The sequence below is a fragment of the Mauremys mutica genome, chromosome 13, assembly GCF_020497125.1.
Source record: "Mauremys mutica isolate MM-2020 ecotype Southern chromosome 13, ASM2049712v1, whole genome shotgun sequence".
NCBI lineage: Eukaryota > Metazoa > Chordata > Testudines > Geoemydidae > Mauremys > Mauremys mutica.
The window spans coordinates 25,420,806-25,436,228 of record NC_059084.1 but is presented as its reverse complement, the minus strand read 5'-3'; the positions used below and the strand labels follow the sequence as shown (position 1 = coordinate 25,436,228).

Sequence of the window (15,423 nt, the reverse complement as noted above, 5' to 3'; positions counted from 1 at the left end):
TGTAACTTACATTGCTTATTCACACCCATGAGCAACATAAATTATACTGACATGAGTGGTAATGTATACAATCCCTTAGTAACATGTTGGTAATGACATTCAGAAACACCTTCTACAGAATTTCAAACTCCTCAAAGTCAAGTAACTATTATATGTAAACTTATTCCTGAAGGAACAAATGAAGTAAGTGTTGTTTCAATACAGCTACAGAAAAACGGACAGCTTCAGAAAACAAAGGAAGACATTTCTCTAAACTATGAAGTTGCAGAATGTCTGTGAAGTTCATTCTCAAGCACAAAAATTGCTTCTTATCAATACTGCAGTTTTAGCACATCCACAATTTTAGTACCTCTTAACAGCAGGTGTGACATACCTTCAATCTGAACAGAGAGAATTCCCAAGTCACGGAGCTGCTGGTTGTTGCTCTGAGCCAGAATTCGCAGCCGCTCTGCAGCTTCTCGGGGTATATTAAATGTAACACGTACACTGTTCCAGGGTTCTACCTTCTGCAATTTTAACTTGTTGGATTCTTAATTAAAAGAAAAATAGAATGGAGTATTAAGTCATTTTTCAAACAATGTAATAGCATAGCAGAACAAAGATGAAAACCGAGCTACCTATTTGGCTTTCAAGATTGTCAATGGTTATTCCAATATGTGAAGATGGGGAAGTTTTCCCATACAGCTGTGTAATCATGCTACCTGCCAAACCATACCAAAATTCAACTTCATAGAGAACCAAACAGATGAAACCCAGTACACCATAGCCAACACAGTAACTCAGAGAGGCTATCTGAAAATTTAAACTTTTTTTGTGTAGTCTGGTTTGGAAGGGTGTAACTATTTAAAATAAATGGTTATATGGAGAAGCTGAGTTCCAGACTGAGCCAGTTTTTCATTCCTGTAATGGTCTTCACTATATATGTGGCTCTGAAACGTAACAGTAGCATCTATGAAGAATACACATCCTTAACTTCAACTAACTTGCTTAACCTTTTTTGTTATATTTAACCCATATTTAGACAGTATATACAACAAACATATGTAAAACCTACAGGTTTTTTCAGAAAGCTAGCTACATTGAATCTATTTAGTCCCCTCTACATAAATCATCAATTATTGGAAAAGTAATAGGTAGGAACCAGAATAGATATGTGAAAGGCAAATCATCCTGGATACATTTATTTAAATTATACTTGTACAAAACATGTCACTCTGCAGTACATTAAAATCATCTAAAAATTATTCCTAATATAAATGTACAGATCTATATTTTTAACCTGTTCAAGAAAGTCTCTTTACAATTTGGGCCTATGGTTGCAGTTTCCCAATCACTTGATATTTCCCATAGTAACAAAAGTCTTACTAAATTTGTTAACTATTTATACCTTAATAACATATCACTTGTGAATGTAATAATCCATCACTACCAAGTGCTTTGTGTCTCAGTATCCTAGCCAAATGATTACTGTAACAGCAGAAAGAAATCTCTGTTGTCCTGTTTATCCTCTTTAGTACCCGCACACATTGCCTCAAGGATAAATTATTTAATCCTCCTTTTCACATTGATGTAAAGAACTAATTCTTCTGCCATTTCCTTTTCTTTCATCAATAGTTCTTTATTGTTCTATCCTAGCAACAGCCTTACTGGATCTCATTTTGTACTTCTAAAAAGACATATTAATGATCTCATTACTGGTTTTAATATCCCTAGCTATTAGTGATTCATTTTCCCTTCTTGCCCTTCAAACACTATTTATCTCAGGTTCTTATATAGGTCTCACAAAGATGCAGTTTACATCCTCTATACTTTCGACACTATATTTTGTTCTAAAATCACCTTAAACAATTTGCCACTCATTCACATTAATTTTAAAAGTTTTAGTTTCACATAGAACCACGCATTTTTAAAACCAATTCCTTCACTTCTTTAGACTCTGAACAATGTTCATCAACTCCACCATGAACACTGGTAATTGATTTCACTATGTAGATTCATCCTTTTATTGAATCCAGTTTACCAAATACACAATTAAATTGTCTTATATGATTGAAATATTAATGCATGTAATTTTATATCTGTAATTGTGTTTTTAAAGCACCTATTGCCACAGTTTATAATATATGCTATAACAGAGTGAGATTTGCTCAAATTAAATATAGATCCACCCTAGTGTTTACTAAGGCAATGAAAAGACTCCCAATTCCCACTGAAGTTGATGGATCAGTTCCTGATTAAGGTACAGAATGAGGAGAAGAGATTAACCTGAGGTGAAAGGGATTTGTTTTGGGCACTCTAGAAAAGGTAGACCAATTACATTATAATTATTAATTACCCTACACTGTGGAAAGAGATCCATGATAACGCAGGAAATATTTAAAACTCTGACCCATAACATAAATGGTCCAATATTCAAACACACAAAATTGACTATATGGAATAGAGGGGTCGATTCTTAATTCAAACATGTGGAGTGAAAAAAAGAACCTTTCAGAAATCTGTCTCAGATTCTGTGGGAGTCTACCCCCGCAGAGAATCCAAAAGGGTGTAGCCCAAAAACACTGCACAAGGGAAATGCACCTAGGAGAAAGAGCTTCTTACAATAAGGCTTGTCTTCATGGGGAAATAATACTGGCATAAAAAAAGTGTCAGTTTAAACTGCTATAGTTATATGGGTATAGCCTCTTTATTTGGTTTATCTTATGTTGCTTGGGAAGAGGTTTAAGCTAAACCAAAAAATCCACTTATATTGGAATAAGAATGTCCACACAGGGATTCATACCATTAAAAAACAAATTTAGTTTATAGCTTAATTTAATTATACGTGGTACAACTTGTAAAACTTTCTTGTTTAGACAAACCCAAAAAAGGGAGTAAAATTCTTTATATGGATCTTTTCTAGAGAACTAAAGTTCTCTAATAGCTGGAAAGAATCTTAAAAGTCATAGTAAGCCTGGTATCTGCATAAAGTATGCATTAAAAACTATTTTAAAAGACTATAAGAAATCACTGACAAAAATAGTGTAAGATCCTGACCAGTTTTCCAGACACATATAATTATCCAGTCTCACTCTGGAATGGGGAAAAACAGCACATATCATGGATCAATTTGCTGGTCTTAATAATAGCCACATTAAAGGGAAGCTGTAGGAAGTTTTCAGCTGTGTACACAATTCCAGGGCATCTCAGAAAATCTGTGGGTGCAGACAGGACATGGACCAAAATACTATAAAACAAATATGTATGTAACTTTTGGTGAAAACAGAGTTAAAGAATTGACAGTGGGATAGGGGAATTCAGTAAGTGGTAGGAAAAATGCTGAACTAATAATACAATCATAATGATATTAAGCAGCTAAAGAATTTCAGAACATGTTTTCGCTCTACGCTGCCCAGAGGAAAAGTACTGTAAATTTTTACCAAAAGAAATAATCCCAATAATTTATTGCAGTCTAGAGTACCTTAATTTAGAATATGATTTGTGTGTGAGAGAGAGAGAAGGAAACAGAAGTTGAAAAGTGACAAGAAAATGGATTACCCATGTGTAAAAGACCAGGTACATTCTTCAATATGATACCCAGTTTCTGTTTAAAGTCTTTGTCATCTATATTTCCTTTAAAAGCGACAAAGATGGTGGAACCTTCAGGAGTGCTGTCCTGTTTTAGGTCATCTTCCTCCAGTCTGGAGTCAAAATCCACCTCTAAGTCTTCCATAGTTGAGGAGAGCAAGGAAGCGTAGGTTTCTTTTAAGTTAGGTAGATCATCCAAAACCATGGCTATTTTCCAGCAATGCAAGCCAGTCAGACGTTAAGTAGATGCTTTGAAGGAAATAATAAATAAAATAATAATAATAATAATAATGCACTGTAAAATAGGTACAATTCAGCATCTAAACCAAAACCATGATATATAATCTGAGCACTAGAAGTTATTTTCTAGAGGAACAAGGACAGGAAAATGCTATTGTGTTACATTTCTTACAAGTAATCCCAGTGCAGATTATTCTAAAATACTGTGGTACAATATCAGAGGGGTAGTCGTGTTAGTCTGGATCAGACTAATCTGTATGCTCAAATACGTCTGTTAGTCTATAAGGTGCCACAGGACTTTCTTTCGCTGTGGTACAATAGTAACTGTCTGTTGGTCCAATTGAAGATTATTTCACCCTCCTTGTCTCTTTAAAAGAAAGCAGAACTGGAAGAGAGGGAGAAGGGCAGCAGCCCTGAAGCTGCTCAGAAGACCACCAATGGCCCCCATTACAGCTGGAGATGTCATTGCTATTCCACTGTAGTGCCATCACCACTACCAAGACTACCCCACACACCATTTTGAGCAACAGATGGTAGGATACCGGTAGCAGCACTAGAACTAAGGCAGCATGCTTCCAATTTTTTTCCCTTCTCTCTCCCGCCACAAATATTTAAAGCGTTAAAGAGGAGACATAAATCAGGCAGGAACAGTTATGGCAGCCAGATCAAAGAGTCCTTGCACTCTGCATAAAATTAAGAAAAGTTACATCAGTTATATATGTAGCACCAACAGTATGCTTTATAATTTTATACTGATATTGGCCCTCAAAAACTTCTATTATGGCTAATACCTGTAATAAGATTTTCCTAAAGCATTATTGGAGAGGGACCAGCCAGTCTGATAAAGAAAACCAATACGGATTCAAATCTAGAGGCAACCATTGCAGAAGAGTTAGGTGTGAGTGTCAAGGTGTCCTTGTCAACAGAAATTTTAAGCAGTTCAGGGCACCTTGGAGAAGACTAATTACAAAAATGAAAGCAATAGATGCCAAATCAGAGAAGGCTATAGAACTCTTTGAAACCCTGGCTGCTAAAGTCACAAAGAATACAGACAGAATAAAGGAGCCAACTTTTTCACTGTCACCATTGAAAGCACACAGAGGCTGCCAACAAGAAAATAAACAACCCACCAGGCAACCCAATATCAGGGACTGCAAGACAAACAAGCTGATCTTGAAAATCGTAGCCATCATAATATCAGGATTGTTGGTCTGCCAGAGAAAACTCAAGGGAGTTGGTTCACAGAATTCTTCAGAACTTGAAGTACTCAAGTTGACCTGTAACGGTAACCAGTTAAAAATCAATTCACTGTCATAGACTCATAGACTCTAAGGTCAGAAGGGACCATTATGATCATCTAGTCTGACCTCCTGCACAACGCAGGCCACAGAATCCTACCCATCCACTTCTATAACAAACCCCTAACCTATGTCTGAGTTATTGAAGTCTTCAAATTGTGGTTTGAAGACCTCAAGCTGCAGAGAATCCTCCAGCAAGTGACTCATGCCCCACGCTGCAGAGGAAGGCGAAAAACCTCCAAGGCCTCTGCCAATCTGCCCTGGAGGAAAATTCCTTCCCGACCCCAAATATGGCAATCAGTTAAACCCTGAGCATGTCATCCCAGTACCAGAAAAAGGAGAGCACCTACTATTGATCCCTATGCATTACTTTGCAGACAAAATGCTTGTGATTAGACAGTGCCAGGAAATTGTAAAATTTTAAAACATTCCCTAAATAGTTAGCTCTCCAATATTTTTCATATGGCGATAGAATGAAATGGCAAGGTTTTAACCAAGCCAAAGGCAATCTCGGGATTCCAAAAGGCAATATGTACTCCTTTACCCAGGAGTCATAGCAAAAGACATAGCGAACGGAAGTCCACAATCATCTTCTTTCCCAACAAAGCTTACCCTTTGGCTAGCTACGCTGATCTATGAGCAGGTTAAACTTGAACCATCCTTCTTTAAAACTACAATATACATATGTGGATTTGGCAAAGATCTTCGGATTCCTGACAGAACTAGAACCTATGTGGGTCCTTAATGCCTGGTTTTGGGTGGCTGACATTCTACTAATTCTTGTTAAATGTTCCTGATATTTTTATTTTGTGGAATTTGTAGCACCAGCAATAAACCCTACTGGGATACAGTTAGGTCACAATAGTAATCTAAGAGGTTGTCTAAATGGCAAGGTAAAGCTCATTAGAGGGGTGTGATTTGTAAATTGCTTTAATATGCCAAGCTCTGACTGTCCTCGACAGACCGTGTTGGCGCAAACTAAAAGGTACCTAGATCACACCAGCAAGTTCTACATGGAGCAGTTACCACGCAGCACATTACCGCACTTGACAAATCATACTCTTCTAATGTGCTTTGACCAGTTAAGAGGACTCAATTCCTGAAAGTCATTGTCAGCAACAGATGAAATTTCCTAACATAGACAGGATTGTAAGGAACATACAATTTCAAGGTTAATATGATATTCAGAAGCGTCTATCAAAACCTTTATAGCTCAGAACCGCAGTCTTCAGGTTGGGATATATATCAGTTTTTGGTAGCAATCCAGTCCTTTACCCTGCATGAAAACCACAGGGCAGAGCTTAAAGGTCATTTCCTTCCCCAACCTCAAAAAAAAAAAAGGGGGGGGGGAATGAGTTGACCCCTTCCTTAAAAAGGAAAGAAAAACCCACCACCATCTGGAAAAGCTTTCTAAAAACATAAGATGAGCTTGGACTTCCACTTTATATATATTATGTATATATTTAAAATACACACAAAAAGTATGCCAATAAACTGTTAAAGCTGTTAAGTCCAGCACTCAGAAGTTAGGACTGCCAGAATTGTAGAACTTGGCAGAAGTTCGGACTGCCAAGACTGTACCTTGGTTCATGCCCTTTGTGTGGATACATTAAAATGCAATCTTTAATTACATAATCGCATACTAATTTTACTGTAGGACCTCTGCCTCATTCACTGCACAGGATTGATGGTGTTCAGTGAAACCTTGTTCTGAAAACAGAATGATTAACGTCTTCATGGGCTTTTCCATGGTGCTCATCACTCCAGTACCAGAGTGCTTCACAAACATTAATGAATTTATTTTCACAACACCCTCGTGAAGTGAGTTACAGATAAGGAACTGAGGCACAGATCAATTAATGTCATAATGTCAACTAATTTTGAGCGCTCAGTTAGGATCTGACTTTTCAGAATACTCAGCATTATGTATGGTCAAAGAACAGCTCCCACTGACTTCAGTTGCAGCTGAATGTGTAAGTCAGGCACTCAGAAAATGAGGAATACACATACAGTGCCCACTTGTGAAAAGTCTGCTTTAACTGGAATCACATAGGAACTCTGGTAGAGGCAGGAATAGAATCCAGTTCTCTAAGGCAGCGTTTAACTGCTGCAACCATGAGACCATCCTCTCTCTTCCTGCAGTCCCCTACTTCATTTGCTACGCATCTTTCAGCTTCTGCAGCAAACAAAGCAGGAGGCCTAAAGACGACATCCTCTTTCACTAAAGAACCTTGATTCATCCCCAGAGCAGGCCCATCCTATGCACTGAATGAGGCAGGGGGCTATATGATCATGTAATTAAAGACTTTATCACAATGCATACTCCCAAGAGAACTGAATTAAGAATGCACAGGCAACTGTGGGTCTACCATTTCTTAACTTTGCAAACTTAATGTTATTTCAATATAGGAGTGTGTGTGTTACAATATGCACACATATGCAGGTCTTGTTTATACTATTCTTCCTGGAAGACTCTATAGACAGACAATCAAATGCTGAGGACCAGTAGGATGACAACTCAAGTATTAAAGGAGTGAGGAAACCAAACCCTGAGCAATTAAGAGAAGAGATTTTTAGTTACTGTTTAAAACTGTGTTTTTTGTTTTATTTACACCTATTAAACTGACTAAATGCCTGAATAAACTTCTGGGGGAAAAGATCTCTAGAATTCAGTACACCTGCCTTACATTAAGACTTGAGAAAGCCCCACTACACTTCTCTTCACCTCCAGCAGGAAAGTCAGACATGATATTGCGATAGAAGAAGAAAAAGGAAAGCGTTTAAAAAAAAAAAAAAAAACTTTCAAGCCTTCTTAGTACTCATGAAGAAGCAAATAAATAAAATAAAGGCAAAACCCCAATGTTCCTTCTTTGCAAATCTCTTTCAATAGGCAAACAGGAAGAGGTGTTGGAGGTAATTACAATGATGTGGCAGTAAAAGTGTGGTGGTGTTCAGTCAGTATTATACAACATACAGAACTCATTCTATTCTAAATAGCTCTTTAATCCTGTGATTTCTGTTTCAATCTCTCCCATTATATCTTTCACAGACTATGGGTCAAACAGACCCATGGCCCTTTTAAATTGTGATATTAGAATATTCAGAAGAATGCTGCAGCTCAAATTGCAATCCATCACAGGGCCGCCCAGAGGATTCAGGGGGCCTGGGGCAAAGCAATTTTGGGGGCCCCTTCCATAAAAAAAATTGCAATACTATATTCTCATGAGGGCCCCTCCGGGGCCCAGGTAAATTGCCTCACTTGCTGCCCTCCATGGGCAGCCCTGGGAAAAATAAACCTTCCGCATCTCGGCACAAACCCAGTTTTAAGAAAACTTCTTTACAAGGTATCACTGGTTCTCAGCATCAGTTAGTGCTAAAAGGCACTAAAGCTCATTAAAAGGGTTGGACAAATATTTTCCATCAAAACTTTTTTTGGATCGAAAACCAGGGGTTTTTAAAAAGCAGAAAAAAAATCACGGACAATGTCTGCTTTCCTTCAAAATTTGTTGTGTTTTTTTTTTTAATTGAAAAGCTGAAATTAGTCTGCCAAAACCTGAATATGGTTTGGGGTTTCAGAAGTGTATGGCCAAATATTTGCTGCTTGCTGTGTTTGATTGTTTAAAGAAACAATAAAAAAATTCTGCTTAAAAAAAAATCCAAAACTTTTGAACCACCTCAGCTTGTGACCAAATGCCTGAGCCCATCCAGTCAGAGATTTTTCCAGGTTTCTGATACTCTGCTGGCTTCTTTGACTCATATCTGTCTCCATAACTTTGGGTTCATTTAGCTTAGAACATAAGAACAGCCATACTGGGTCAAACCAAAGGTCCATCCAGCCCAGTATCCTGTCTACCAACAATGGCCAATGCCAAGTACCCCAGAGGAAGTAAACCTAACAGGTAATGATCAAGTGATCTCTCTCCTGCCATCCATCTCCACCCTCTGACAAACAGAGGCTAGGGACACCATTCCTTACCCATCCTGGCTAACAGCCATTAATGGACTTAACTTCCATGCATTTATCTGTTTCCTAGAGACTGGCTCCATGGGGTCCCTCACAAACTGGAGACGATTACTGTGGGTTTGTCTTTAGTATAGCTTATGTACATACTCCACGAACTGAGCATTTGAGCTTGTTCCAGAATCTGGGATGAGCCTATGTTGTGAAAACTGAAATGCTCAAAATAGCACATGCATGTGAATGGACACAGGGTGCTAAAATTAAATTAACCCAGGGGTTCTCAAACTGGGGGTCAGGACCCCTCAGGGGGTCACGAGATTATTACTGGGGGGTCACGAGCTGTCAGCCCCCACCTCAAACCCCGCTTTGCCTCCAGCATTTATAATAGTGTTAAATATATTTTAAAAAGTGTTTTCAATTTATAAGGGGGTTGGGGGTGTCGCACTCAGAGGTTTGCTATGTGAAAGGGGTCACCAGGACAAAAGTTTGAGAACCACTGAATTAACCCCTCTGAAGCCTCAGGGAATGCAGGGGAAGGGGGGGGGGTCTCCCTTGGTAGGGTTGGGAAGGAGGTGGGTGGTGTAGGATATTGCTTTTCTCATGTGATCCTCCCCCAGTGGCTAATTTTAAATGAAGCTACCCTCCCCTGACATGAATCTCTCTATGGCACTGAAATTAAATATAGACTATAATTTGGCATTTGAGAAGTGAAAGGGATGGTAGCCCTAATGGAAAAGCTAACAGCTTGCTCTTCTGCAAGCCCCAAACTGCTGAATGAGTTTTAGGGTAGGGAAGGCTGTGCCTTCCAAACAGCCTGGCCCTGCCCCCTATCTGACCCCCACCCACTTCCTGCCCAACTGCCCACCCCCCGCAGAATCCCTGACCCATCCTGCTCCTTGCCCCCTCACCATCCCCCAGAGACCCTCACCCCATCACCACCCCGGGACCCCACCCCTGCTCCCTGTCCCCTGACTGCCCCGACCCCTATCCACCCCGCCGCTGAGTCCTGACAGACCCCCGGAACACCCACAATCCAACTCCCCTGTTCCCTGTCCCCTGACCACCCCCCCAACCTCTGCCCCCTCCCTGTCCCCTGACTGTCCCCGGGACTCCCTGCCCCTTATCCAACCCCCCTGGCCCCGGCCCCAGCCTCTTACCCCCGGCTCCCCCTATCACCCAGAGCCTCAGCGCGTCGCATCCAGGAGCGTCCCTGAATAGCAGTGCAGCTTGCCTCTGGCGGGGCCTGAGCTCCTCCCCTCTCAGAGCCTCGTGGTAAGGGGGCAGGGCTGAGAGCTCCAACAGGGCCTGAGCTCCCAGCCCCACCCCCTTACCATGTGGCTCTGAGCAGGGCGGAGCTCAGGCCCCGCTGGAGCTTGCAGCCCCGCCCCCTTACCACAAGGCTCTGAGAGGGGAGGAGCTCAGGCCCCGCCGGAGACACGCTGCAGCTGTTCAGGGAAGCTCCTGGATGTGCTGAGGCTCCGGGAGAGGGGCGGGGTCGGGACGGGAGCCTCAGCCGTTCTCTTGGGGGCCCCTGCGGAGCCCAGAGCCTGGAGCAAATTGCCCCACTTCCCCCCCCACTCTGGGCAGCCCTGATCCATCATCCTGATCTTAATATGCTTTGTTAAAGATTTGTTAAAATTAGGAGCATCAAGCGATTAAAAAAATTGTGATTAATTGCACTGTTAAACAACAACAGAATACCATTTATTTAAATATTTTTGGATGTTTTCTACATTTTCAAATATATTTATTTCAATAATAGAATACAAAGTGTAGAGAGCTCATTTTATATTTTTATTACATATATTTGCACTATAAAAAACAAAAGAAATAGTATTTCAATTCACCTAACACAAGTACAGTAGTGCGATCTCTTTATCATGAAAGCTGAACTTACAAATGTAGAATTATGTACAAAAAAACCTGCATTCAAAAACAAAACAACGTAAAACTTTAGAGCCTACAAATCCACTCAGTTCTACTTCTTGTTCAGCCAATCGCTCAGACAAACAAGTTTGTTTACATTTGCAGAAAATAATCCTGCCCGCTTCTTGCTCACAGTGTCACCTGAAAGTGAGAACGTGTGTTCTCATGACACTGTTGTAGCAGGCATCACAAGATATTTACATGCCAGATGCGCTAAAGAGTCATATGCCCCTTCATGCTTCAACCACCACTCCAGAGGATATGCATCCATGCTGATGACAGGTTCTGCTCAATAACAATCCAAAGCAATGCGGACCGACGCATGTTCATTTTCATCATCTGAGTCAGATGCCACCAGCAGAAGGTTGATTTTCTTTTTTGGTGGTTCAGGTTCTATAGTTTACGCATGAGAATGCTGCTCTTTTAAGATTTCTGAAAGCATGCTGCACACTTAATCTCTTTCAGATTTTGGAAGGCATTTCAGATTCTTAAACTTGGGTCAAGTGCTGTAGCTATCTTTAGAAATCTCATATTGGTATCTTCTTCGCATTTGTCAAATTTGCAGCAAAAGTGTTCTTAAAATTAACATGTGCTGAGTCATCACCTGAGACTGCTATAACATGAACTATATGGCAGAATGTGGGTAAAACACAGCCGGAGACGTACAATTCTCCCGCAAAGAGTTCAGTCACAAATTTAATTAACACTTAAAAAAAAACCACAAGCATTATCAGCATGGAAGCATGTCCTCTGGAATGGTAGCCAAAGAATGAAGGGGCATATGAATGTTTAGCATATCTGGCACATAAATACCTTGCAATGCCAGCTCCAAAAGTCGCACGTGAACATCCGTTCTCACTTTCTGGTGATATTGTTAACAAGAAGTGAGCAGTATTATTTCCCATAAACGTAAACACACTTGTTTGTCTGAGCGACTGGCTGAACAAGAAGTAGGACTGAGTGGACTTGTAGGAGCTGAAGTTTTGCATTGTTTTGTTTTTGAGTGTAGTTTTGTAGCACACAAAAAGTCAACATTTGTAAGTTCAACTTAATGATAAAGAGACTGAACTACAGTACTTATATGAGGTGAATTGAAAAAATACTGTTTCTTTGGTTTATCATTTTACAGTGCCAATATTTGTAATAAAAAATAATATAGAGTGAGCAGTGTACACTCCGTATTCTGTGTTGTAACTGAAATCAATATATTTGAAAAATGTAGAAAAACATCCAAAATATCTAATAAATTTCAATTGGTATACTATCGTTTAACAGTGTAATTAAAACTGCGATTAATAGCAATTAATTTTTTTATCACGATTAATTTTTTTGAGTTAAATCGCATGAGTTAACTGCAATTAATCGAAAGCCCTAGTTAAAATTAGAAGCACAGTAGACATAACCCTTCACAGGTGCTAATATAATATAGTTTACTAAATCTGAAAGGATCACAGGCATTGTTTCACTTGACAATGAAAGCCTTTGATCATGCTGAATGGGCGTTTTGAGCTTTTCTTTACATTTGGATTGTGTTCTAAGACTACATCTACACTGTACCACAGTGCGGACTATGGGGTGTGAGTTGCAGAGGGCACTAAAGGGTTGTGCGCTAACTGCCGCATGTGGACACTACTCACGCAAACTAAAAGGTACCTGGTTTGCATTAATGTAATCCTGTTGGAAAGAGAAAGAAAATGACTGTTCCACTGAGGATAAATGTGTAAACAGTTACTGGGCCAGAGACTGTAGTCCAGTGATTAGGGCACCCACATGGGAGGTAGGAGACCCAGGGTCCACTCCTCTTCCTCCAATCACTCTTTCATTATTTATCCACAATGGAACAGCTCCAACAGGAGAGATTGAGGGAGCCCCACATCAGAGTATCTCACAGCTCAGTAGTTAGAACACTCTCTTGAGCGGTAGGAGACCCCTGTTCAATTTTCTCCCCCAGCAGGGAGGAGAAACTTGATCCTGGGTCTCAGATATCCCAGGTGGGTGCTCTAGCCACTGGCCTAAAAAGTTAGAAAGTGGGTACCACCACCACTTCCTCCTACTCTTCTGGAGGATTTCTGTGGATTGAGGCAGGCGCCTAACTCATTCCTGCAAGAAACTATTTAGGCCCCCTAAGCTGCCTGATTCCAGGAGAGGGGTTCTCACTTGTGGATTGCTAAAGAGAGATAAGCATGGAAGCCTGACAGCAGGGAGTTGCCTATATCTGAGAGAGGGAGGGGGCTTAGCACACACCCCATTGTCAGTACCTCCCATTGGCTAGCTTAGGCAGCTCACCACCCTGTAAACTGACTTTTTTGGATCACATTCTAAAATGCCTCTCTCTCCCCTTTCATTGCATAGGAAGCCTAGGTGCCTAACTCAGATTTTGTGGATTGCACTGTTGTTCCTATTATACTCGAGACACCTAAAAGTTGTAAAAGTTACGCGCTGTGATACTCAGCGTTGTAATGCCCAAGTTCCTTCCTGAGCCCCACCCTCACTACCTAAGTCTACAAAACACACCACCATCATGACACTTAGACAACAGAGGTCCATAGCACTGAGTGTCCATGACCACATTGTACAACTTTGTTCCAGGCATCTATCCACAGTGTTATAAAACACCTAATCTATTAAAACTTTTGCCATATTGCATCATTTTTGGCACAAGTCCTGTAAAAACTTTGAAAAAGCAAACTGCAGTCTGCTGTGTATTAACATTGCATGCACAGAAAGCAGAGGCTATGAGGAACCAATGTTATAATGCATAAAAATCCCTGAAAAGAAATAAACTCAAATATATACTAGATTTCACTTTAGGAAAAAATGTTAATGGGTGTTTCGTTTCAGTAATCTATATAAACTGTTACTTACTGAGCTCTGACCTTTGCTCCCCATGGCAACAGGGACTGGGAACATCATGCAAGCAGCACAACCCTTCTGACTGAAAGGAGTGTACAGGTACATACTTCATGTTGATCACTAGTAACCCTATGTGGCAGACCGAAAAACCAGCTCCAGAGAGAGCAGATTCCTGACGTCCACTTTAAAAATGAAGTCACTGTGACCAAGGGCAATTGAGTTGAAATGAGGTTGTTGTTTTTTTAAGAATGGAAAACAGGAGACCTCCAAAAGCCACACATACTCTTTTACTTACCAAGATGATCCCCCCGAGACTTCCTTAATTTATGCCATTTATGCAGCTCTTTGTTAACCCCAGACTAGTAAGCATTTTTAAACAAAGTATCCTCCAGCAGTGCTCAAGTGAAAACCCTGAAAGAAAAACAAAACAAAAGTAGTCCTCTATGTGATACAAATCTATGCCAAAATAGTCAGTGTTTTCAGTGGGAAAAAAAAATTTAAATAATAAAACACAAACATTTTGGTGAAAAAACCAAAACTGTTACCACTTGTATTTATAATACAAAGTATTTTGTAGGTGGTAGGTACATAATTATTGTGCTGATATTAGAATATAAATAGTTACAAGCCATAAAAACTGAAACTCAGTATTGGATCAATTTCAGGACATTCTCTAGGAAAATTCTGTGCCTGCCTCTACTGTTCCTCTGGAGTTGCTCACTCGGGAGGATGACCCCAAAAACAGAAACTCGGGAAGAGGTAAGAAGAGACTAAAAGCTCAGAAAGGTGGAGCTTCAAGTTTATATGACATCTACTAGCCAGATACCAATACAAAACAGGATCCAGAGATACCACCAAAGCAGAAAACCCATCACTGTCTCCTTCCCAGCAGCTGGTGGCAGGGAGATAGGAATCTCACCAGAACACTGCCCTTGGAATTCGCTAGTGGAGCTCTGGTCTCCCTCCCTATCTTTCACATGCACCTTTGAGCGCTCCCTCTGGTAGATGTCTAGTAAATTTTTCAAGCCCTGCATATTTAGAAAAATTAGTCAAAAAACACTGCAGAAGAAGTTACATCACCTCCCAGACCAAAAAGGTATTAGGGCTGTTGATTAATTACAGTTAACTCACACGATTAATTAAAAAACATTAATCATGATTAATCACAGTTTTAATCACACTGTTAAACAACAGAATACCAATTGAAATTTTTTTAGATTTTAGTTACAACACAGAATGCAAAGTATACACTACTCACTCTATACTATTTTTTATTACAAATATTTGCACTGTAAAATGATAAAAGAAACCATATTTTTCAACTCACCTCATACAGGTAATGTAGTGCAACCTTTTTATCATGAAAGTTGAACTTACAAATGTTGATTTTTTTTTGCATTACATAACTACACTCAAAAACAAACAATGCAAAACTTCAGCACCTACAAGTCCACTCAGTCCTACTTCTTGTTCAGGCAATTGCTCAGACAAACAAGTTTGTTTACATTTACAGGAGATAATGCTGCCCACTTCTTATTTACAATGCCACCAGAAAGTGAGAACAGGCATTCACATGGC

General features: G+C 40.0%; 1 protein-coding gene across 2 annotated transcripts in view; it reads right to left on the bottom strand.

Annotated features, from left to right (window-relative positions):
- The window catches only part of NCOA6 (nuclear receptor coactivator 6), a 76,302-nt gene that overhangs the window by 52,292 nt on the left and 8,587 nt on the right, over positions 1-15,423 (bottom strand). For both annotated transcript variants that reach the window (XM_044986509.1, XM_044986510.1), the window contains exons 2-5: positions 14,141-14,256; positions 4,938-5,084; positions 3,538-3,816; positions 374-529 (exon numbers count right to left, since the gene is read on the bottom strand). In XM_044986509.1, the coding sequence (XP_044842444.1) occupies positions 374-529; positions 3,538-3,772 (391 nt within the window). In that variant the 5' untranslated portion in view covers positions 3,773-3,816; positions 4,938-5,084; positions 14,141-14,256. The remainder of the gene's footprint in view (positions 1-373; positions 530-3,537; positions 3,817-4,937; positions 5,085-14,140; positions 14,257-15,423) is intronic.